At 36.4% G+C, this 23,075-nt stretch overlaps 1 protein-coding gene across 11 annotated transcripts in view; it reads left to right on the top strand.

The window, feature by feature from the left end:
* Eya4 (EYA transcriptional coactivator and phosphatase 4) overlaps positions 1–23,075 on the top strand; it is a 252,951-nt gene that overhangs the window by 187,166 nt on the left and 42,710 nt on the right. For 6 of the 11 annotated variants that reach the window (XR_007594836.1, XM_050159485.1, XM_050159484.1 and 3 more), the window contains 6 exons: positions 9,258–9,350; positions 13,542–13,608; positions 14,944–15,086; positions 15,230–15,373; positions 15,891–15,970; positions 20,125–20,290. Coding sequence is in view for 10 of the 11 variants with exons in the window: in XM_050159485.1 (XP_050015442.1) it covers positions 9,258–9,350; positions 13,542–13,608; positions 14,944–15,086; positions 15,230–15,373; positions 15,891–15,970; positions 20,125–20,290 (693 nt within the window). In the remaining variant the exon portion in view is untranslated. The remainder of the gene's footprint in view (positions 1–9,257; positions 9,351–13,541; positions 13,609–14,943; positions 15,087–15,229; positions 15,374–15,890; positions 15,971–20,124; positions 20,291–23,075) is intronic. The other 5 variants (XM_050159491.1, XM_050159489.1, XM_050159490.1 and 2 more) reach the window with 2 other exon arrangements.

Here is a 23,075-nt window from a genome sequence, read left to right as displayed (position 1 = left end):
CAGCCTAGGTACCAAAGTCAGATTTATGCAAAACCTATTTTACTTAGAAAACTACTCATAGCGCCAGAAATCAGCATTTGCCACATCATATTTTCTTTTACATTTTAAATAAATCTGTGAGATTGATACACCCTTCCCAATTAATCCGAAGTCCATGGTTTTCTTTGTTCAGTTGTGTGCATTGCAACCTACCCTGCATTTAATGATGTGTTACACCAAACCCTTTGTAGATTAACACTTCCTTTGTTTATTTGTCTCTAAACATGCATCTATAATTTCAGCTAATTCATGGATATGGGATTGCAAGTACATAGGAATATTTAGCTATAACCGCTGGAGTAAGAACATTTACCTTTAAAGTCAAAGGTGATTACAGATAATACGACTGAAAAATTCAGCACCCTGAAAGACGACCTGGGAGTTTCATGACTCACACATATATTTCAGAGCACCAGAGCAGATCTGATACACTCGAACATAGCAGGCACACAGTGCAGTTAAGAGTCTCGCTAAAAGATCGGAAAGTGGTGCCAGCATTGAAGATTACTCAAGTTCACTCAGCAGCCCTTCAGACATTGAACTCTTATACTGTTCCTGTTCTCAGGGGACAACATGACTGTTTTAAACACAGCAGACTGGCTGCTGAGTTGCAACACCCCCTCTTCTGCAACAAGTATGCGAGCCGATGGTACACTGCATGTGTTTGGGTGTGTGGATTTGACCTCTGGTTTGCTGTCTGCTACTGCCTCTATGTTTGCCCCTCTATTCTACATTCCATATTCAGAAGCAAGAGTGAAAAAAGTAAACAAGCCGTGGTTAAGAGTTGTCTGTCATTTATTAATCTTACATGCTTGGATCAATAGGGTTTTTCTCTTATTTTCATAATTCTGCACCAATGGTGATCATATTGACTCATAGATAATGACCAGGTTCTTATATGGTTCATTCAGTGTAATAAATTTATGTTAATCGGAACAGTCAAAGCCAATGAACATTCATAGAAACCTAATTACCTAATGACCCTTTTATTTGAACCTTTTAAATTCTTAATACTGCAACAGGGTTTCTGCTATTTTATATTCTTTGATAAATATTCCAAAGAATCTAAAATAAAATTAGCACTTACTATCCTACCATTCTAAGAGTTACTAGTAATAAAAGCTGTGTAAATAAAATTATTAGCCTGACACAGTGGAATATGTCTGTAATTCCAGCTACTTGGAAAGATGAAGTCGAAAACTCACTAGTTGAAGTCCAGACAAAGTAAAACCCCATGTCGACTAATAAGTTGAATAAACAAATAAATAATAAGTTTATAGATTAAGTCTGTTCATATGTTCCAATCCATTGATATTGATGGCATTTATACATACAAGTAAGAATTCTCCAAGAACAGTGGTTCTCAACCTGTGAGTCATGAATTCTTTGGGATTAAATATAAGATATCTCGCATATCAGATATTTACATTATAATTCATAGCAGTAGCAAAATTACAGCTAGGAAGTAGCAACAAAATAATATTTTTTGTTTGGGAGTCACCACAACATGAGGGACTGTCTTAAGGAGTTACAGCGCTAGGGAAGTTGAAGACCACTGTCCTAGAATAAAAACTAATATGTAATCAAAAGTTAAAAGTTGAAATAAAAGCATCACACTTCTGCATTGCCTGACAGCTTAGGATTTAAATGAAAGCGTAGATCCCATCCAGGAATTAGAATAAACACAGTTTGGCTGGACATTGCTCTACTTTAGATTAAATTAAAATATATGACAAATAAGTAAAGACCATTTTATTCTGTTCATCATTTATATTTTCATAGTTTGAATCATAAATATTTTCCATTTTCATGCTTGAAATATACTTTTCATGCTTAAAAACTGTTGCCAGAGTGTAGTTATTCTTGATTATTTTTGGTAAGGAGCCAGCTAGAAATGTTCTTCCCCGTTGCTAGGTCAGTCATTCATTCTGTTCCAGCAATTCATAGCCTCTAATGTTTAGAAGCAATGGGCAGTATGTAAATGAACACGGTCCGGTTCCAGCAAAACTGTATTTATACACCATGAAATTTAAATTCCACATACTTCTCTTGTATTACAAATATGTTGTGTTGCAAAATTTTCTGAATTTGCCGCTTTTAAAAGTAGTACAATGTAAAATTCATTTCATGGCTCACTGATATTTGTTCTAGAATGATAGTATTGTAATCACATGTGATGCGGTGTTACCATGGCGAACTCCTGCAAAGAATGTTTCATCCTGTCCATGTCATCTCACCCAGAAACAACTTTCTAAATGTAAAGCATCACATTTCCTGGTTCCTAATGTTATGCTCAGGAAGATGTGTAACAGGAACACAGTGAATCTGAACCATAGCACCCTGTCTGTGTCACCTTGAACAAGTTCCTCATGCTTCCCAAGTTTTAGTTCCTATATGTTAAAGGAAAATTGTATCCTTGCTGGCAGGTATTTTTGTTATAGATAGCATATATAACTTGGTTGGCGATAAACACCAATATAGTTTTCTTTCAGTAGATAATTCTATAATAATTAGATAATAGTTTTTAAGGAAACTGAAAATGTGCATTGTATGAAAGTATTACTTATCATGTTATAATTTCCCTGAATGTACAATTGTTTAAACTGGGCCCAAGAAAGCAACTCAATATGCTAAGACTATATTGATACCATTTTGAGTGGTATTAGTAATAACTAATGATGTAAACTTGGTGGCATACTGATAGGAAAATTTTAACAAATTCTAACGGCTTACTAGCAGTTCTTTATAATGCAAGCTAAATATTTCCTGTTGTGATCTCTCTTGTTGGGGATAAAATGTTTTTTAAGGTTTGTTTTTATTATTATTTTTAGTTCTGTGCACTCCCGTGTGTGTATATGTGTGTGTGGTGTGTGTGTGTGTGTGTGTGTGTGTGTGTGCCCCTGGAGCAGGATTTACAGGTGTTTGTGAGCCCCTTGATAAGCATGATTGGAACTGATCTCAGGTCTCTGCCTTTGTCATCGGTGAACCATCTCTCTGGCCCGACATACTTTATTATAAGAATGGTTTTACAATTAGATTTAGCTCATTTGATAAATTTGTTACAACAAAATAAAAAGAAAAGCTAAAATCTAATGTCTTTCTCCTGATTTCCCTTACCATTAAAACAAATTTTAGTTGCATAGATGTTTATATAAGTTGAAGCATCACCTCAAGACTCTGCCTCCTTGTTAGTGTCACTTAAGTGTGTCACAATATTTCTTAAAGTGAGCTAAGATGTTATATCACTTTAGTTACTATTATATCAGTCTATGTGGTGATTTATGCTTAAACCCACATTTTCACCTCATAATTTCATCATTTGTAAAAGCCAACGAAAGGTAAAGGGTAGGAGCCAGGTTTGGTACTGTGGTACCTACAGTCCTAACACTCAGGATACTAAGGTGGGTAGAGAGGGAGGGTTGATGGGAGGGCTTCACAAATAAGTCAATGGTGAAACTTTGTGGGCTGTGTGGGCATGTAATTATTTCAACCCCACTGTTATTACATTGATACAAGAACAGTACCTAAAAAATTGAGCCTGCCTGTGTTTAAATAAAATTGACTTAAAAATGGTGGAATACAGATTTCAAATCATAAACTATTCCTCCATAGCTTTATAATCATTCTCAGCCCACAAAGAAAGCGAACAGATCATAAGGCAGATTTGGCATGTCTATTGACACATTGTAGACGAAACAATTATTTATAGACATCTGAGAACCTTCTTCCTGATACAGGTAATTCCTGATTTGAATTTTAGAAAGTGTCAGGAACCTTGACTCACTGCATGTCATATACAAAAAACACTTAGCTCTTTTAAGAGTGCTAACTGCAATGTCAAACACAGTGAATTTTTATTTTCTCACTTAATTGAATCATATCGAGGTCCAATTATAACCTTGCTTGGTACTAGCAAATGAGAAACCAGTTCCCTAAACGATGTGCTACTGACCATTCAGACATCAAAGAGAAACAAAGAGACAACAAAGAGAAACAAAGAGACAACAAAGAGAAACAAAGAGACAACAAAGAGAAACAGACATGAAAATGACCAAGAATGTCATGGTGTATCCAAGCTGAGTGTGCAACCAAGAGTGGGTGAAGATTTCATTTATCTTAGAGCTTAAGAATTCCTCAAAGAAGAGATCTGGGGAATCAAAGCCAAGACACTTTTATCAGTTGCATTTTTTAAATTTGCAGTTGATATACCAAGGAATCTTCCAGAACTTTCAACATGTAGACAAATAACTCACACGCAGCAAATTTGTTTCTGGATGTCATTTATTTGGAAAAAGAGCCCCCTGCTACTAAAATCTACTCTTGTATTCTACAACTATACATTTTTATATATTCTTGGAGAATGATACCCTTAAATTGGCTTCATTAAATTCTTACGCAAAATTAAATATTAATTGTACAATTAGGAAGAAAGGACGCTAACAGGTCCTTATACTTTTTTTTGGTGAATATATTGCTCCACACAGACATAAATGATGTGCTATGGTGGTGATTAAAACTGGAAGGTGATGCCAGCTTCCAAGTAGTGTTATAAATGGGAACATTCTTAATCGATCTCTCCTTACGTTTTCTCAGCTGTGAGTCCGACTGTTCTTTAGTGGCTGACCCATCTCTCCAGCCCATGATTCTCTCGTTGAAATTCCTTGCAGAATCTGTCAAAAGTCAGAGAAAGAGATAGAGGAAGAACATGAAGTTGGGTGGGGAGAAGAAAAACGTGACCAAAATATACTATTTGAAAAAGGCCACCATGTGTAATTACTATGGTCAAGAAAGAAGTGTGTGGAGTTATATACATAACAGTTTGAGCACAGATTTCTGAAAATGAAATGCAAACTGCAAATTATTGGCCTACCTTCCAAGAATACGAGCGTGAGAGTGTGACCGATGAGCATCAGCTTTGTGTTTGGGTATTTAAATGAATTTTTTCCCAAAATGATGTCATGTATTGCCTTTAAGCCTAAATTCTAAAGATAATCCAAGGGGACAAGATCAGTTTGGCTTTGAAAAATGAAATGGGAACTGGGATGAAAATGGAGGAGTGATATGAACATTTAGAAACTATAAATGATTGCTGACACTTGTCACACGTGATCTGGACATAGTTTGTAGATAGCAATTATATAAAAAGCTAAAGTATTAAAAACCTAGCTATATATATATATATATATATATAAAATTTTAAAAAGGTTAGTCATTTATATAGTTCACAAAACTATATATACATAGTTTTGTCAAAAGCTAATCATGTATATATACATATATAGTTTTATATGACATGCATACATATATATGCATTTATATGTATATGCACACACACACACACATATATATATATTTACTATTGCCTCTTTGCAAGGCACCCAGCTGTATGTAGAAAAGAGTTAGTGACTGGACTGATGTTGCAGGTGTTCCTTAACAAAATGATTCAGAATGCAGTAAGATTTACTCTATCCTATTCTTAGAGAAATGGATAGAATTTTTTTTTATTTGAGCATGTAGAAGAAGAAAGCCTCAGAACTTCTTACACTATCACATTTGCATGGTGACTATTGATTTTATTTCAAAGTAATTATTGCAAGAATTTGATCTTTTCTGAAAAAACCTGGAGTTTTCTACCATACAAGGTTTTTACTTCCATTATATATGTATATATATATTTGTATCTATATGTGTGTGTGTGTGTGTGTGTGTGTGTGTGTGTGTGTGTGTGATTTTGGATGCTATCCTGAAAATAAGTAATGATCCTTCTTTATATATAAATTATACATATATATTCTTTTACAAAATTAACACATGGATTACAGTATTTCAAATATTTCCATGTTATGTATTGAATTTAGATTTTTGTAAGTTTTCAAAAAATTGTAAAAAGGCAAGGTTTGTTAATGAACATTTTCCTAATAGCACCATGTACATAATAAACAGTTTTTACCTGGACTGTTTATTTTATATCTCATTAAAAATGAAGAAACAAAAATAAAACAGACAAATAGTCAATATAACTCAAACATATTTGAAAGTCCAGGGACATGACATCAATTTTGAAGGACTTTTTATAATTTTGATATAATGTATATTTTATGCTACTTGTTTTATAGTATCAAAATATTCTAATACCCTTTTCTAATGTTTTATAACCATTTTAATGATAGAGAAATATTGATTTTCCTGTTTGAGTTTTCTGCCATTGAGGAAAATTGGATTAGTTCTTATTAATGAATAGCCTTTTTCTTTAAGAAATAATAGCAAAATAAAGGCAGCTTCCTAGGAGCTCTGGTGATTTGCCAATTCCCATGTAATTTAAAAGCTGATTTATCTGTTGAGAAAAAAAAATAATCAACTTTGTTCCCTTTTCTTCTAGCCAAGATTAATCAGGCTCAGCTGAGATTAGCTCCCATGACCAGAAAGATTTTACAACACTATGATCACAGACAAGCCCTTTCTATTTTATACTGCCCTTCCCTGAAAAGGAAAATCATTTTGAGATTATTATATTTTTTCTACAAATATTAGTATTAATTTTGTTGACTTGTTACTTTAAGATCCATTCACTTCGGAACACTGAACACCTATCGATATTTCTGCATTCCTTCACATTATCTCCAGGGATGGCCTTTCTCAGTAAAATAAACCACTTTTGTCCTGAACAGAGACTTTGAAAATTAATGAAAGATGTTACCAGTATTACGAAAGGGTCAACTCCACCCTCTTCTCGTCTTCTTTCTCCTTTTGACTGCCTGAAGCTTTCAAATTCAGGAAATTATAATCAAAACCAATGCTGAGTAATGTTTAAATAAACTCTCAAAGTTAGCGTCCAAGGAAACAAAACTAATGACCGTCAACATGTCTGGCTTCTAGATCAGTTTTGTCAAACTTGATTCACCTTCTGCTCCTCTCATTTCACAAGGGAGACATCTTGTAGAGGTATAATAAATCTCTTTTACAGTATTGTTTATAGATACAGGCATGTTTAAACATGTACATAGCCATTTTAGAATTTGGAAACTCCGAGAGGCTGTCTCTTGTCTTCGCAGAAGGCTTTGGACTATGCTTTGTGTCATTGGTGTCAGGAGTAAAGTGGGGAACTTGAACCATGCAGAGTAGCCTCCGCACCCATCTAGATCATTCTCTGGATTATCCTTATGCAGATGAAGAGAGTTTTGGTAATCTGGTGGTGCTTGAAGACAGTACAACGTAAAGAGTGGATCCTGTGAGTTCACCAGCTGGTGTCAAATTCAAGCTCTTCCCATCAATGTGATCAGAACGACTTATTTATTATTTTATGTCTCAGTCTGTCCTTTGAAAATGAAGATGTGATAATCTTCACTAACTTCTGTGGGAGTAAATGAATTCATCGCTTATGTGATTTCTTCCAATGCACCTAGAGTGCCTAGAGTGTGTTAGGCACCTTTTGAGTGTGCTCTCCTAGATCTACTTTTAACCATGCCACCTCTCACTGCTTGAAAATAATCCTTCAAGAAAACATGTATAACATAGCTTCATAGTCGATCCAAGTATTTTGCATATTTTCGCTACAGTGAAGTAATTAGAATCACTCTAAACGGAAATCATATATTTTTTTTTATCATACTCTGAGCCACTTTCTGGATATGGCAATTTCACACAGCCTATCATGGTACATAGATCATAAGTGTTAAGTGCAAAGAGCCATTGGGGTTCCAATCAAGCTTTACTGAACATACTAGTTCTAAAACATTAGTCAATTCTGAAAACATAATAAATAATTTTGCAATAGTCAGTAGTTTTTACAGTGGTAAGTGTAGGTTTATATCGATTACACTGTGAATGAAAATTATTGAATGTAGTAGCTACAGATTCATTATCTACACAAATAAGTAGACTAGAAAAATTATTGTTAGTATTGAAAAAGAGGCTAACCCTAATTTTTTCTTACCCCAAACTTAAGTAGTTTTTGTGTGTGCACACATGTGTGTGTATGTGTGTTTCACTTCACATTCAACCTTTACAGTTCTCTGAATCCTCTATCAATTTACATTCTTACTCGTTTGTGGATACTAAACCTAGACTTTGGTGAGGACTTGGCTAACTCGGGGACAGACGGGTGTAATGTCACTGCATGCTTCCTATCAGTCAGTCGCTTCTCTCATACAGTCGTGTTGCTGTCTTGCTTGGTTGGTTGGTGTTATACGAGAACACTAGTCTTTTCTAGCATACTGACTCATGGTTGGCTAGACTTCAACATTTGTCTCTAGTGTTCTGCTTGCTTCTAAGTTCCTTAACTGTACCAGACCACTTACAACCAGGATACATGTGAGGTGCTAAGTAGAAAATAACTTAATTTTTCCCCCGACTGCTGTGCTATACACATGTGATAAGGTTATGCCAATGAAGGGAAAATATGGTGTGACCAAATGAGTAGAGGCTTTGTCACTGCCACCACCCCCCCATTGCATGTGATAATGATGACAGTGTGTGCCAGCCTGCTTCAGTGCCAAGGGAGGACTTTGCCAGCATTACATATGACAAGCATTTGATGAAGATACTTGTAATATTGTAGACGCCTTCTCTTATTCGGTGCTTATCTCAAAGACCTCAAAATTGTTATATCGTTAAATAGAAAATTCCAACACTTTAAGAAACCTTCTTTTGGTATTTTGCTTTATGATTTGCTTGTTTATTTTATCAGAATATTTTAATAGTGAATACCTTGTTTTCACCATGGGAATAGGCTTGGGGTTTCAAGTACTTGTGTATGCCCTCATTGGATTCTAATGCAATTTTCTCTTTAAATATTTTCTTGGAAAGATTAAAAGTGAAGGTTGTAAATATTATTGTTACAACTTGAATTAAATGTGGTTAGGACACTGACAGTTTCTCTTCTGTCCACTGACTGTATGAAAGTGTGCTTAAGAGAGTTCTTTTTTCCAAAAAACAATGCAAATATGAGTGGTGCTGTTTTACTTTTGAAGGCTCGCTGCCTTTAAAAGCCAGAATCTCAGAACCAGCCCAGCCAGAGGATTTTTAGAATAAATCCTCTCTAAATGCATGCCCATATAGAAGCTAAATTAACAAAACTTTCCTCATCTACTTCTCAAGTTTTCTCTTGCATGCCCGTGATAGCTAGATTATATCATATATATATATATATATCACTGGCAGTAAGGGTCTTTGCTACGAATTTAGAAGGAAAACTCACGTGTACTTATTCTTCCACGTAGTGTCTCTTCTTGCAGTCAAAACAGAGCCCTTGAACAGCAATGAAACCACAACCACGACTGGAGATGGAGCGCTTGACACTTTTACTGGGTCAGGTAAAGCCTTTAGCTCGTGTCGCTGTGTCCACGCTGGGGTCCTTAAACATCCTCCTCCTTGAGAGCAGCTCAGGATCAAAGCTATGAGAGCATTCGCCTCTGCAGAGTCAGCCAGAAACCCACTTTCCTGAAGAGCTAATTGTCTTACAATTATGTGTTTTTACAAATGGTGTTTGGAATCCTTCTGCCAAATCTGCAGCCTGCGCTGCAGCAATCCCATGACTTTCTCATTAGCAGAGCCAGCTCTCTTCATTATTTTATAGACTGCATGATCAATTTAATCATTAGGCCCATAATAGCTAACTTTGTTCCTTCAACTTGCCTATTTAAATTACATTAAAAACTGCCTTCTGCCCAGCCTTCTAGATGTAAAACTATCCATTTGATCCCTTCTAAATAGCCTTGTTTCCTCTCTGGGTTTAAGAAAGTCCTCCTGTGTAGGCAGCTGAGTGACAGGTATTAAAGGTTAATGGGTTTCTGGAGAACACATGCTGGTTACATTAGAACGCCGCCTGGGAGAGAAGTCCTGTGCTTCAAAGAGAACAATAGTGTGTCTTTAAAAACGAATCCTTTTTAAATATAAATACCTGATAACTCCCAGCTGGTCACAAAGGGTACAAATTGAAATGACTTAAAGATTTTTTTTTATATTACCGTTTTGTATCACTTATTATCTAATGAATGAAATTTTGGAAACTCAAGAAGGAATGCATATATCACAAAAATAAACATGAAACCCAGAGAAGTGTTATGGTAGTTAAATCTCAGTTCCGTAATTCTGCATTAATACATTTTATGTTTATCCATGGTCTCTTGTGCATGGATTTTATGTGGGTGTGCTTTGTGTACAAAGAGTTGAGGTTATGTCTTTGAGTCTAACATAGCATTATGGAATGTATTTCATTTTTTATGGAAACAGATGATCCAGCTTTATTATTTCACACTAATTGGAGCAGTTGTCATACATGCACATAAGTATTAGTACTGCAGATGGAAATAAATACTAGTGTACCAACTTGGCATAAAGACTCATCTGTGCTGATCTGTGCTTTTCAGCAATTCAGCTGCCTCACAGGAGATCAATAGGCACCCACACACTGCATTGCTCTGTCGTGCTTGCAAACCATAACTGCTATCAATTTTCTACAAAATGCGTGTATATGAATGAACTGGGGGGAAACGGTGTGAGATTATTAAGCAATTGCTATTGTGCTTCAAGAATATACAAGTTCGTGGAAGGCTGAGTGGGAAATCTGCAGCTGATGAGCTCCAAATGTAGTTTCAGAACTCCACAGTTCATTTTACCAATAAAAATACTAAAGTCCAGAGAGATCCTAGAGTGCTTTAACCACATAGCCAAGTATAAATGAGTTGAGAACCATGTGCTCATAACCAGGCCCTTATTACGGTATTCTGGTGGGAAATACTAGGACAGAGAAAGAATAAATCTAAGCAATGGTCCTATTTTTTTTTCACTCATACCACCTCTAAAGACACTTTCTTAGTCTTCTGATAAGAATTCTTGAGGGCTCCATGACCTAAGTAAAGTAGTTACTTCCAATATATGATCATTTAATATCGGTAAATTTAAACTTAGTGAAGCAAAGAAAAGTTGTTTTCGGTTAAACTAGCCACATACCAATTATGTAATTCCATGGCCGGTGGCCACCTGAGAGACAACACAGATACGGAACACACATAACTCCATGAAAGCTTTACTGGATATCAGTGGTCCACACTGGATCTTGCCCACGACAACTGATGATTTTGAGGTAGCCGTGGGCTGCACTGTGAGATGCTCAAACAAGATTCTAGTCCAAATATCAGCAGCACCCAAACTGTGGTACTACAAAACATCCCCTACTAGATTAAATACCCCCACTACTTCTCTTCTTCCTTAAAGGATTTAAGTTTATATATGTATACATATATAAATATAAATACATTTATATAATAGATAAAAGCCTTAACATTTTTTGTTCCCATTTTCTGAGAAACTGGTGATAAGCATTACAAGTTCTTAAATCATTTTTCAAGATCTTCTAAAGGTTTTGCTTCTTTCTGTTTGTAGACATGATAAAGTATAATGAATCCAGGGCTTTGAAGATTATGTATGAGTTGCTGCATAGCAATGAGGCCTGACACAAAGGTTTCCAGACTATCACAAAGCAGTCTGCAGGTCTTTCTGGAGAGACAGCTTCTACAGTGATCAGCACAATCACAGCTCATCCTAATCGGTTATGTTGTTCAGTACAGTTTTCTAGAAACTTACCAATTTGAATAAAAATTAGAAGTTCTAGTAAAGAAGTTTTATCCCTTCCATAATAATCTTAGTTTTCTGAGCCAGAGGTTTTGCCTTCGACCATTTCGTAGACATTAATATAAAATTTTAAAGGTCAATCAAGCCTTTGAGGTGTTTGGGGGTACATTATTCTCACAAGGTCTAGATTCACTCATTGAAGGAAAAAAACATTCTATATGTTCAGAATGGTGTTCATGTATATATAGGTCTTTTCTGAAATATAGAATTCTGCTTTGCCTAATTTAATAAAAAATGTTATAAGTGAATATTTCTTGTTATTTTGTCTTATTTGAAATTGCTTCAATTTTTCAATCTTGAGGATAGCCCATCCGTATGGACAGTTCAAGTTTTTCTTGTGCTGACATGTAGTCAGTCCATCACAAAGCAGAAAAAGCAACCTGGATTTAAGCCTTTCTTAACGCAGTTTCTGTTATAATATTCAATACTGTGGAATTTTGAATAATGCAAGTTTAGCGTCCATAGAATATTGTACAAGGGTCTGTTTTCATTAATCTGATTTCAAGTTTTAAATTTTTCTTTTTAGTTTCAGAGAATTTAAGTGGAAAGTAATGTAGGAAATTCACTTAAATTCAGTTCCTAAAATGTTTAGTACTTAACCCCTTTAAAGTCACATTTGATGACTTTCAAGACTGATTCATGGTGTGGGGGAACACATGCTTACTACACCATTGCTATGAAAATTAAAGTTTGACTTCCATACTCGACACATACCAACTAAACAGCATCTGAAGCACATTGCATTCATGTCTGTGGAGCTCGCAAGGGCACTTGATAGCACTTGGACGTAGGACTGTATCATATTGCATGAAGCAGTCAGCAACATAAGCCTATTTGTCACTCTTTGCCAGTCTAAAAGTTTAGCTCCAGCATTCATAGGAGCAACTCAGAAAGGGTGGAGTACTTTGAAGTTTAACTATGATTGATTAGACTAAACTCATGCCAGCACTGGGTTGTGTACTACTTTAATCTTTTTGAGATGTGAATGAACAGCAGATGGCCTAATAAAGACACTCTGTGTGCTCGCCCAGTACGGACCGGCTCTGAGGGAACTGGTTCAACATATTCGAAGCCATATATGTGCAGTACATCTGTCATAGTCAAGGCAGATGGCTAAAGGGGAGAAAGACTTCTAAACTTTTGGAAAGATTCCGCTGTGGGGCGCAAATTTGAATGAAATATTAAAATCACCTGGCTTTCCCTCCTAAGCTCTTCTCCAACAAATATTATCGTTGATGGTTCAAAACAGGCTTGAGAATAAAATTGATACACATTTTACACCACGCAAAACACATTGGATTATAACCCATGCTCTCAGTGCACATTCTTACTACAAGAACATTTTGGCTGTGCATTTTTAAACACCCACCTGACTGATAGGATGGAAGGAAATTGGAAACCGTGGGATTCTACAGTTGAGGAATGACAGTTTGAACCTCAAACTTCTTAATGTCTATTTTAATTAGAATAAATATGGAGTCAGTATATCAAGATTGTATTTGGAGTAAAAATGTTAAGTTTTCCCATTTAAAACATTGACTTTTGTACCATGAAAGTTTACTGTGTAACCAAAGGCATTTGCCAGTAAGCTATCTGAATAGAAAGAGCACACACTGACCTGAGAAAATGGAAGACTAAGGGAGTGTTTGTGGGAGGAATGGGCTCTCCATACTCTTGCAACAAAACTTGAAACACTTTAAAATGAAGATGGTACCTAACCAACTGCTTCTTTATGCAATGAATTTGAGGAAGTGAATGAAGTTTAAGAATTGCATATTTAATCCATAATCTTCTGAAGTAGGTTATGTACTCACTAGTGAAGATGTGTTCACGAAACGATGCTTCGTGTACTGTCTTTTTGTGTCTTACAGTAATAACGAGTAGCGGTTACAGCCCCAGATCAGCGCACCAGTATTCCCCACAGCTGTATCCCTCCAAGTAAGTGCCCAGCACATTCCGTTTTGCTAGGAATGTTTCTGAAATTACATGTGTTCGTTTGTACCTATATAATATGGCAACTTTATATTGAAAATATTTATGCATATAACTATTGAAGCACGAGAGATGCAAAGTTAGATTAGACATGAAAGAGTCTACATTGCACGAATTCAAAATAGAAATATCCCATACATATGGATAACTCCTGTCATCTCTATGTTTTCATGCTGTGTGTAAAACAAGTAGAAAAAGCGTCAAAATCCTTCAAACCAGAACACTTGAATATTATTAACTTTTAAATTTGAAGCATTTCATGCACAAGTTTGAATTTGTTGAAAAATGTGGACTTCTCGGCTACACAAGGTATTTGCTTCAAATGTTTAGTACAAAAAATAATTTTCTACGCTATCTTGAAAATAAGTAACTATCCTTGTTTGATACTAATTAAAAGAATGATAGAACTTGAAATATATTTGAAATTTTAAATATAAATATGCACTTGAATTCGACTTTTAAAATAAGCTTATACTCATTTTTAAGGAAAATTAAACAGTGATTGGCTATACAAGAAAATATATAGAAATCAAATTTTACCCAAACAATATTTCATAATCCAGTTGATCACTAAAATATTTTCTTAGAGTCCAAATTATAGTAAACATACTTCTGAGAGTATTATGTTGTTTTTATAACTGGTATAATCATCTGTTTTGAGGGCAGGACAAATAGAGATTTCAAGTTGAGCTAAATTGAATTAATGGGCTTACATCAGAATTCACCTGTTTGTCAGCTATGCCAAAATTGTACCTGTCCTATGCATGCATATGAAAATGCAACGTTATGCTACTTCACATCCAGAATGCTTTAAGTATAGGCCAAGGACTGGATTCCAGTCGGGAACACTGTATAAGATGGACCCGACAAAGGGAATGGCATTTCATTTCTTTATGGGAAGGTGCATCCTTCTTTTCTAAACTTACATCTGAGTAGTGAATACCTGGTGGGGTTTTTAAATGGTGTGCTGGTGTAGACGTGAGCAAGAAATGATGATCTAGAGGACACTATGCTGTCTAAACACAGTTGCTTGTTTTAGAGCTGCTATCTAGCTTGCAAGCCTTTGAATTCTTTCCTCGGGTCATCAGCCTGGCTGGCATCAAAGCCAAGGCTCCTTTTTAAGCATTTATTCGCTGTCTCTCAGCTTTTATTCATTTCTGATAAGTCGGGGATAAGGAGGGGGATTTGCTTCCTTGGTGTTACAGGGTCTCACCTAATCAAAGCTGTCTGATTTAATATGCAGTCATTGTGCCACAGTAATGCTATTTTTCTGATATTTAGGCCCTATCCACACATTCTTTCTACACCAGCAGCTCAAACGATGTCGGCCTATGCAGGCCAGACTCAGTATTCGGGGATGCAGCAGCCAGCCGTCTACACAGCCTACTCACAGACAGGACAGACCTACAGCCTGCCTGCTTACGGTAGGTAACGTCTGCTATGTTCTTTGGTAGGAATCAGGTAATCCCTTTTGACTGGTAGATGGCTTAACATACTAGTGAAAGTCCAGGCACAGAAGGAGATTCTCTTACTAAACAAGTGGTTTGCCTGTGTGTTTTCTAAACAGATCTTGGTGTGATGTTGCCAGCCATCAAGACAGAAAGTGGGCTTTCCCAAACTCAGTCTCCATTACAGAGTGGCTGCCTCAGTTACAGCCCTGGGTTTTCTACCCCACAACCGGGCCAGACACCTTACTCTTACCAAATGCCAGGTAAGTAGCCAGGCATAAAACATGTTCCTGAAAAAAACATAGATTCCTTAAATGTTACTGTGTAACTAACAGTTACAAAGACGGTTTTAGTCTCACCATGGTTCATACAATTTCCTAAGAACACACAATTAGCTGGGCAGAAGCCTGAAGAAAATGGCTGGGTTCAGGTAGAGAGACAGCACTCAATAGAGCAACCCATGTTACTCTCAGCCAAGGTGCAATCCAACATCAACACTTTCTTCTTGAGTTAGCTGCAGCTACGGACTAACATCTCTATCCTGCACCTTCTTCACCCAGACTGTGCTACCCATTATTGTCCCCTCAGCTTCTCTAAGATCAGCTTACTGGACCTCTCCATGATGAAAATGTATGTGTCATTCATCTTTTTGTGCTTGGCTTCCTTCACTGGACACAGTGTCCTCTGCTCCCATCCACACTGCCATGAGTGACTGAATTTCATTCCCTTTTACAGCTGCACAAATATGGGAACTGCTAAAGGGCATTTTCTTTCCTCTAGGCTCCAGTTTCGCACCATCATCTACCATTTATGCAAATAATTCCGTTTCCAATTCAACAAATTTCAGTGGCTCCCAACAGGTACTGTAGTTTTTCTATTTACACGTTTTGAAATTTCTGTTCTATATTTTAGAAGGTTTTATTTATTTATAATTTATAGTTGTTTATAATTTACAACTGTCTATAATTCCTTTATTTATTTTTATGCAGAGATTGAAGAATCCTGTCTCTATCTACCTTTCTCGAGTTCTTGGAAATGGTCTTTTAAAATTTATTTTTAAAAACTTTTAAGTTTATTTTAATATTTGAAATTAAAATATTACTTTCCTTTTTAATCAGTAACCACTCCCATAAACTCCTCTTCTGCTTTCTCTCAAATTTAAGATCTGTTTTTCCTTGATTTTTGATATATAATCTTACATATATAAATACAACCTGCTCAGTGTGTATAACATTACTTGCATATATATTATTTTAGGGTTAACTACTTGACACTGAATGCACAGTTAGGGAGCTCTTCCCTTGGGAAGTCTAAGGAGAGATTCTATAACTACAATTTTATTGATTCATTAAGAATATCATATATGTATATTTTGAACTTAGTTATTGTAGGTTGCCTTGTAAGTGTATAGGATTTTTTTTTTATTTAGAACTAAGGTTTTAATTCAACAGAGTAAAAAAATTACCTATTCAAAACTATTGGGTAGTTTTTATTCTCATTGACTTAGATTTGTTGAATATTAAAAGATTGATCATTAAACACCTGAGTTATAGTCATTTTCATAATCTGTCATGTTATCATGAGAAATAATGCATGTTTTTATCTCAAGCTATAGTAGACAGTTTTATTTTCCTTGGTAGAAATTGCTCATTTAATGTAACATTACTTAACTCATTGAACTAGAATCAATTGTAAGATTATAGCATACATTCTCAGACAGAATTCTAAAACATAGCAGCAGCAACTAAATAAAAAGCCTGCAGAAATGCTGGTGGTTTTTAATTTTTTTTATTAATTAGATCTATATTTCTTTTAAAAATGTTTGATTTCCCCACCTTCCTGACAGGTTTACTTTTCTCTGTGGTCACTGAGCCTGCCTCTAGTGACCCTTAACTCTTCTCCTCGTCGTGTTTTAAAACAAGGATGCTAGGATTACATATGGGATGAGAGTCACTGTTCCCACATGAACATCCTTGAACAGAGTGCCGATACTGTGGACACTCCGGATCCACTGTGTTCAGAATAACTGAGACGGAAAGGAAGCTGATTTCTAGACAAACAATGTACTCCTTTACTGTGATCCAATTACTTTGTTTTTATACATTTTAAAATGTAAGATATTTCACAAAAGTTTCTTTTTTAGATTTAATAACAAGAATTCTATTGTTGCCTTCTTGTAGTTTAGTATCATAACGAAAGGCTCGAAGGAAACTTAGTTTAAAATGCTATGTAATATTTTGATCCTACTGAACATACTGGCTTTGGGGGAGCCTAGGCGGTTTGGATGCTCACCTTACTAGACCTGGATGGAGGTGGGTGGTCCTTGGACTTCCCACAGGGCAGGGAACCCTGATTGCTCTTCGGGCTGATGAGGGAGGGGGACTTGAATGGGGGAGGGGGAGGGAAATGGGAGGCGGTGGCGGGGAAGAGGCAGAAATCTTTAATAAATAAATAAATAAAGCTATGTAATAAAATTGTAGAGTTATAGAAACATTATAAATTGTCATTAATTTAAAAGTACTTTATAGCACTATACTTTCTAAAAAGAAAAAGAAAAGAAGAAAAAAAAGTGATGACTTCCACTAGTTAGAATTTACTTGTTAATTTACAGCAGACATTTATTGAGCTCTTGATATGCATCATGTTTTTGACTAGGCACTTAAAGTTCAAAAATAATTAAATCTTTATTTTCTGTTCTCTGAAAGTGGATAGTCCTACTGAAGAAACAGACAAGATTCAACACAGACGGAAGGTAGACTAGATGCTCTAACCACTGAGATTCACACTTGACAAAAAGCATCATAAAGGAAACCCTACTCTCCTGTTCCTGGGAAGATACAAAAACAATACATAAAGCAGAAGAAAACTTCACAAACTTTCAATCACAAACAGATCTAAATCTGTTTGAGGATTTTGGTGGACCTGTGTAGACTATAACTGTATTTTGGATCAAGGATTGAGTACCATTTTATCATTTTAACAAATGCTCTGTATCTGAGAAATATAGGGAGGTCTGTACACTTAGGGACGTGAGACAGTGGTGTGATTAGAAGGCTTCCTGCCTGCCTCATGGAACGTTCAGTCTACAGAGCGAAGTAGACAGCAAACTAGCAAGGAGACCAAAGACCCTGCTAAAACGTTCCTAGAAATCTAACATTGCACAGGAGAGGATTGTTCAAGCCATAACTAGGTTAGGATTCATCAGAATGAGGTAACAAGCAAGGACAAGAAGTCACAGGGAGACAAGACAGCGAGGGTCCGTGTGCCATTGAACTGGAGGAAAACTGGAGCCCAGATCTCCCGTGAGGAGAGTGTAGAGAAACACCACAGAAAATGATAAACTAGATGCAATCACATATGGTCCTGTCAGCTTCTTCATGGGTGGAGTAGACTACCGGCCACATAGGGCCTTGTAAGCTCCAGTAAGATGGGAGTCTAGGACCACTGAGAAGATACTCGTGCTTTTGAATAGGAAAAATATCTTATCATTTGTGCTTAGAAATGAAAATGAGACAAATTAGAAAAATGAGTGCCATAGCATCAACAGGAAATGAAGGATGCTTAGATAAAGGTGGTAAGAGTAGAAATAAGAGGAGGAGGGATATTGGAGATACATCTGAATGAAAAAATATATCACCTTCTTCAAAGGCCACTACCACATTTCCTGGTGTGCGCCATCCTTTTCTGAGGCCAGCGGCAGGCTGGCAGAGCTATGCCACACAGATGCTAGAGTTGACTTCCCAGGCTGTAGCTCCACCCTAGAAACACATGAGCTGGGTCACCAGGCTGAAAGTCTCTTCAAGTTCTGTGCCTTAGCAGTTTTTGATGTAAAAATGGCTGTCAAAGTCCCATAGACAAGGCTCTGAGTGGCAAGTGAGCTCCATTTAAAGTCTTAGAACAATGCCATGGCCCAAAGTCAGCATTTCTTGTTTGTTTGTCATACCTGTTTCGCTCTAAGAAGTGTTGATAAAAACTTCTTTGTTCACGTATTGAAGTTTTCTACTTGGCTCACAGAACGGGAGGGGGAACATCAGATCCTGAGGTGAACAGGCTAATAGAATTTCATTTTCTGTCATATTACTTAAGGCTTCCTGGTAATACATGTGTTTCGTTATATGGAGAATTTTTTGTTTTTGGAAATGACATCAAATATGGATCTTTGTTCCCTTCAGAACTTATCACAACAGGGGATCTTCATCCTGACCAAGAATTTGTCATCACTGATAACATTTTTGGCTAAACCATGCTAGATATATTAAACACCATTTATCACGAGTCTTTACTCATCATCTTAATATGTAAAAGGCTATTGGAGGATCATTTTTCGTCATTTTAAGGTTCTTTTTTAATGGAAAACAGGTCAGGGGAGTTGGTTCAATGCTTTCCTTTTTTACGTGCAACAAAGGAGCAAAACTAAATGTTTTGAAAAACTTCACTGAAGACTAAGTAAAGCCTCAGGTAGCAGGTTGCTTGTTGTGGCAAGAAAATTAGTTTATTTACTTTAAAATGATGGACAAGATCAAATAAAAAAATCAAGACTTAGAAGAGGAATAAAACTTAAAAAAAATATGTATTTAGGTCTATGTAGAAGCCAGAAGTAGACACAACACCTGCTTGCCGGTGTTGTTGGGCAATGTGTAAAAATGAACGGAATGAATACGAGCTGACTTATGAATATGACCTCTCCCTTTTCAGTGCATCATACTAGTGGCATAAAGCAACATATTAGTCATTGTAGGGGGTGAAATGAAGCATAAACAAACTTCAGCCAGATTCATATTCATGTTTTAGAACTAGTTTGCAAGCCCAATAGAGAAATTAATTACCGCTGCATTTGTGAGATGCTCAGATAGGTTCCACTCATTAGCATCAACTCCAAGCCATGGACTGGAAAGCAACTGGAGCTGCGCACTAATCCTTTCGTTGCCGTAGTGATGGTGTTTGCTTGCTTGCTTGGACTGCGCTAGATGGTGATTGCTCTTCTATATCCTCATACCTCATTTATTTGTTTCAGGATTACCCATCCTACACAGCCTTTGGCCAAAACCAATATGCTCAGTATTACTCGGCATCCACCTATGGGGCGTATATGGCATCCAACAACACAGCCGATGGCACATCATCATCAGCCTCAACTTACCAGCTGCAGGAAGCTCTCCCAGGTCTGACTAGCCAGCCAGGTAAAGATCTTCACCCCAGTGAAATACCTCGAAATATCCTGCGCTACCTAATAACATGGAAGAAAATGAGCCTTGCAGAGACATGCCTGAAAACTGCCAGACAGTCACGCCGATGATGAATGAGTTTTAGCTCACCGCATAAGACGAGGCTCCTAGGCATTTCAGAAATTCCCTTTTGAGTTGCGAGGCAGACAGGAGATTTTAACCTCAAAATAATTATGTGTGTAAGAATATCAATATGGGTGAGTGGATCTTTTGCCAGAGCCATTCTTTATTCCATGCAAACCTGACAGCAAAGAGCAGCTGCAATATTATCTCTTGAGTGCTTTGGGGGGTTGCTTCCTTTTTGCAGGGGCGGGGGCGGGGGGGGGGACTGTATAACTCCTTTACCTTGTAAGGCACCAGAACTCTAGCCATCAACATTCCTACATTCCTAGGATTTGAAGGATCAGTGGTAGGAAGTTTAATATGTTTTCCTGATCAGTGAATAGTTAAAGTTCATTGCAATTCTTTTTTCTTCTTTTTATCTGAAGCCTGCTGTCCTCCTGTTAGAATTGTGTTTGCTACCAAACTTTAAAGCTAGCTAGACCAGCATTCAGCATATTTCCCATCAAAACTCCATTCTATTGTCCTGGAGGAATTACCAAGATGATTCTAAAATTATAAGAAAAAGTAAAGGAATTGGACTATACAATACTTTTTTGAAAATGTGAACTAAGTTTGAAGAATGGCATTGCCTGATCTTAGGACTTGTGAGGTGCAATAATCTGTGGTCTACAGTGATGATCACTGTATGTACATACATGATCGGAGTAGAGAGAGAGAATGGAGAACCCGGGATCAAACCCGCCCTGAGAAATGGTTGGTGAAAGTTGTGTAGAGAAATTCTAGTGGTTTTCCACAAAAGGTCACTGAAAAACTGAAAATCTCTGTACAAAAGAAGAATCACAATTCATATTTTTGTAGAAAAATCAAAGTAAATCATAATCCTTTGGGTAAAAAACTTTTAGAAGAAAAATAAGCAGGGAATCTTTGTGATCCTGGGAAAACAAATATTTTCTTGGATATTATAAACAATCCTTAAAATTATAACTAAATTTTATAAAATCATAACTAAACAATCCTAAAAATTATAAAATTATAAGGGTTATAGACAACGCTTAAAAGCAATGGAATAATAAATTGGATTTAATAAAATTAAGAGTTTCTCATCGAAAGCCACTGTTATAGAACCAAAAGACAGGCCACAGTTGCAGACAAAATTTTTTTAAAACACATATCTGATGCAGGACTTCTAATCTAGTATATATAAAGAATTTTCAAAAGGTAAATAAAATATGAGATTGATTTTTCTTAACTTTAAGCAGTTTTGTCTGAGCACAGCCTACATGCAGTACCTGTAGCGGTCAGAAGAGGGTGTTGAATATCCTGGGACTTGAATTAACAGACCTTTGTGAGCAGCCATGTGGGCGCTGAAAATCAAACTCGAGTTCTCAGAGAGAGCAGTCAATGCTCTTAATTACAGAGCCATCTCTCCAGCACCAGAATTGATGCTATTTTATAAATCCTAATGAGTTTAAAGTTTATATTTCTAACTTGAGTTGTTTTTTTTTTCCCACTTCTTTTCTGCTTTTTTGTTCTGTTTTCTTTTGTTTTATCCAGTTGGGAAGGGAAAACTCAGAGAAATGTGATCAAAATACTATAAAATACTTCTAGCAGTGAGACCAAGACAATCTAATTTTATCAGTCAAGCAGTTATTTACTTAGTCTCTGTTTGGCCCCAACCTTGTGCTAGAAAACAGCATTTCATCAGTGACAAGAACTCTGCACATAAATAGCTTGAATTGGAATAAGAAAGCATGCAAGCAATTGGCAATGCGTGGGAAGAGAGAAAATCTCAAATGCTTAGCAAAAGATTAAGAAGTAAACCATTTTGGATACAATGAAACAACAATGAATGAAGCCCCCCTCTTATGTCGGTAACAGTCAAAATACGCTTATAGCCTGAACTTGTAAAATGTCCACATTAATTAATTCTGCTTCTGTGTTTGGGATACTGTAGCAATCCACCATCCATCTTTGCTTTTGTCATCTTGGTTAAACATACACAACTGAAGTCAAAAATATTAAATAGAAAAACAACAAAATTGAAGTGTTTTTTTTAACAACAGACTATTGTTAAATAGTTTCTATTTTATTTTTAATTACTGTCTCTCATTGTGCTTGACTTACAAATTAAACTTTATCATGGGAATGTATGCATAGAAAAAAAACATGATATGTGGTTTGGCATTTTTAATGCCTTCCAGGGTCTGTGTAGCATCATGGAAACGTATTCTCTGTGGCTAAAGAGAGATACTGTATCATCTCTTATCTTTTTATCATTACAATTGTTGTCTGTTGTGTGTTTACATGTACAGGTATGCATGCATGCACATTCAGATAAGCATGCCCATGCACACAAGCACAACATGCATGTTGAACTGGGAAGACACCTTAAGGAGTCAGTTCTCTCCACCACATCGATCCAGGAAAAAATCAAACTGAGGTCATCAGATCTGGCGGCAAGGCCCTTTCCCAACTGAGCTGTCTTGCTGATCCCAATATATAATTTCTAGCTTTGGACCCAGCAAAAAGATTTTAGAGAGTGCAGTTTGTCTTTGGTGACCCTGCATTACAGTTTATGTCTTCTTTTTCCTCTTACATTTTCCCTTTTATGACTACACAGCTCATCTTGATTTCCAGGCCCCTGCTTCTCTTAAATCTTCTGTTCAGGCTTTTCTCC

Source organism: Alexandromys fortis, unplaced genomic scaffold (assembly GCF_014885135.2).
Source record: "Alexandromys fortis isolate MF-2015 unplaced genomic scaffold, M_Fortis_MF-2015_v1.1 scaffold_107, whole genome shotgun sequence".
NCBI classification, from domain to species: Eukaryota; Metazoa; Chordata; class Mammalia; order Rodentia; family Cricetidae; genus Alexandromys; species Alexandromys fortis.
The sequence above is the reverse complement of the archived record's forward strand: the minus strand, read 5'-3'. Positions and strand labels throughout refer to the sequence as shown.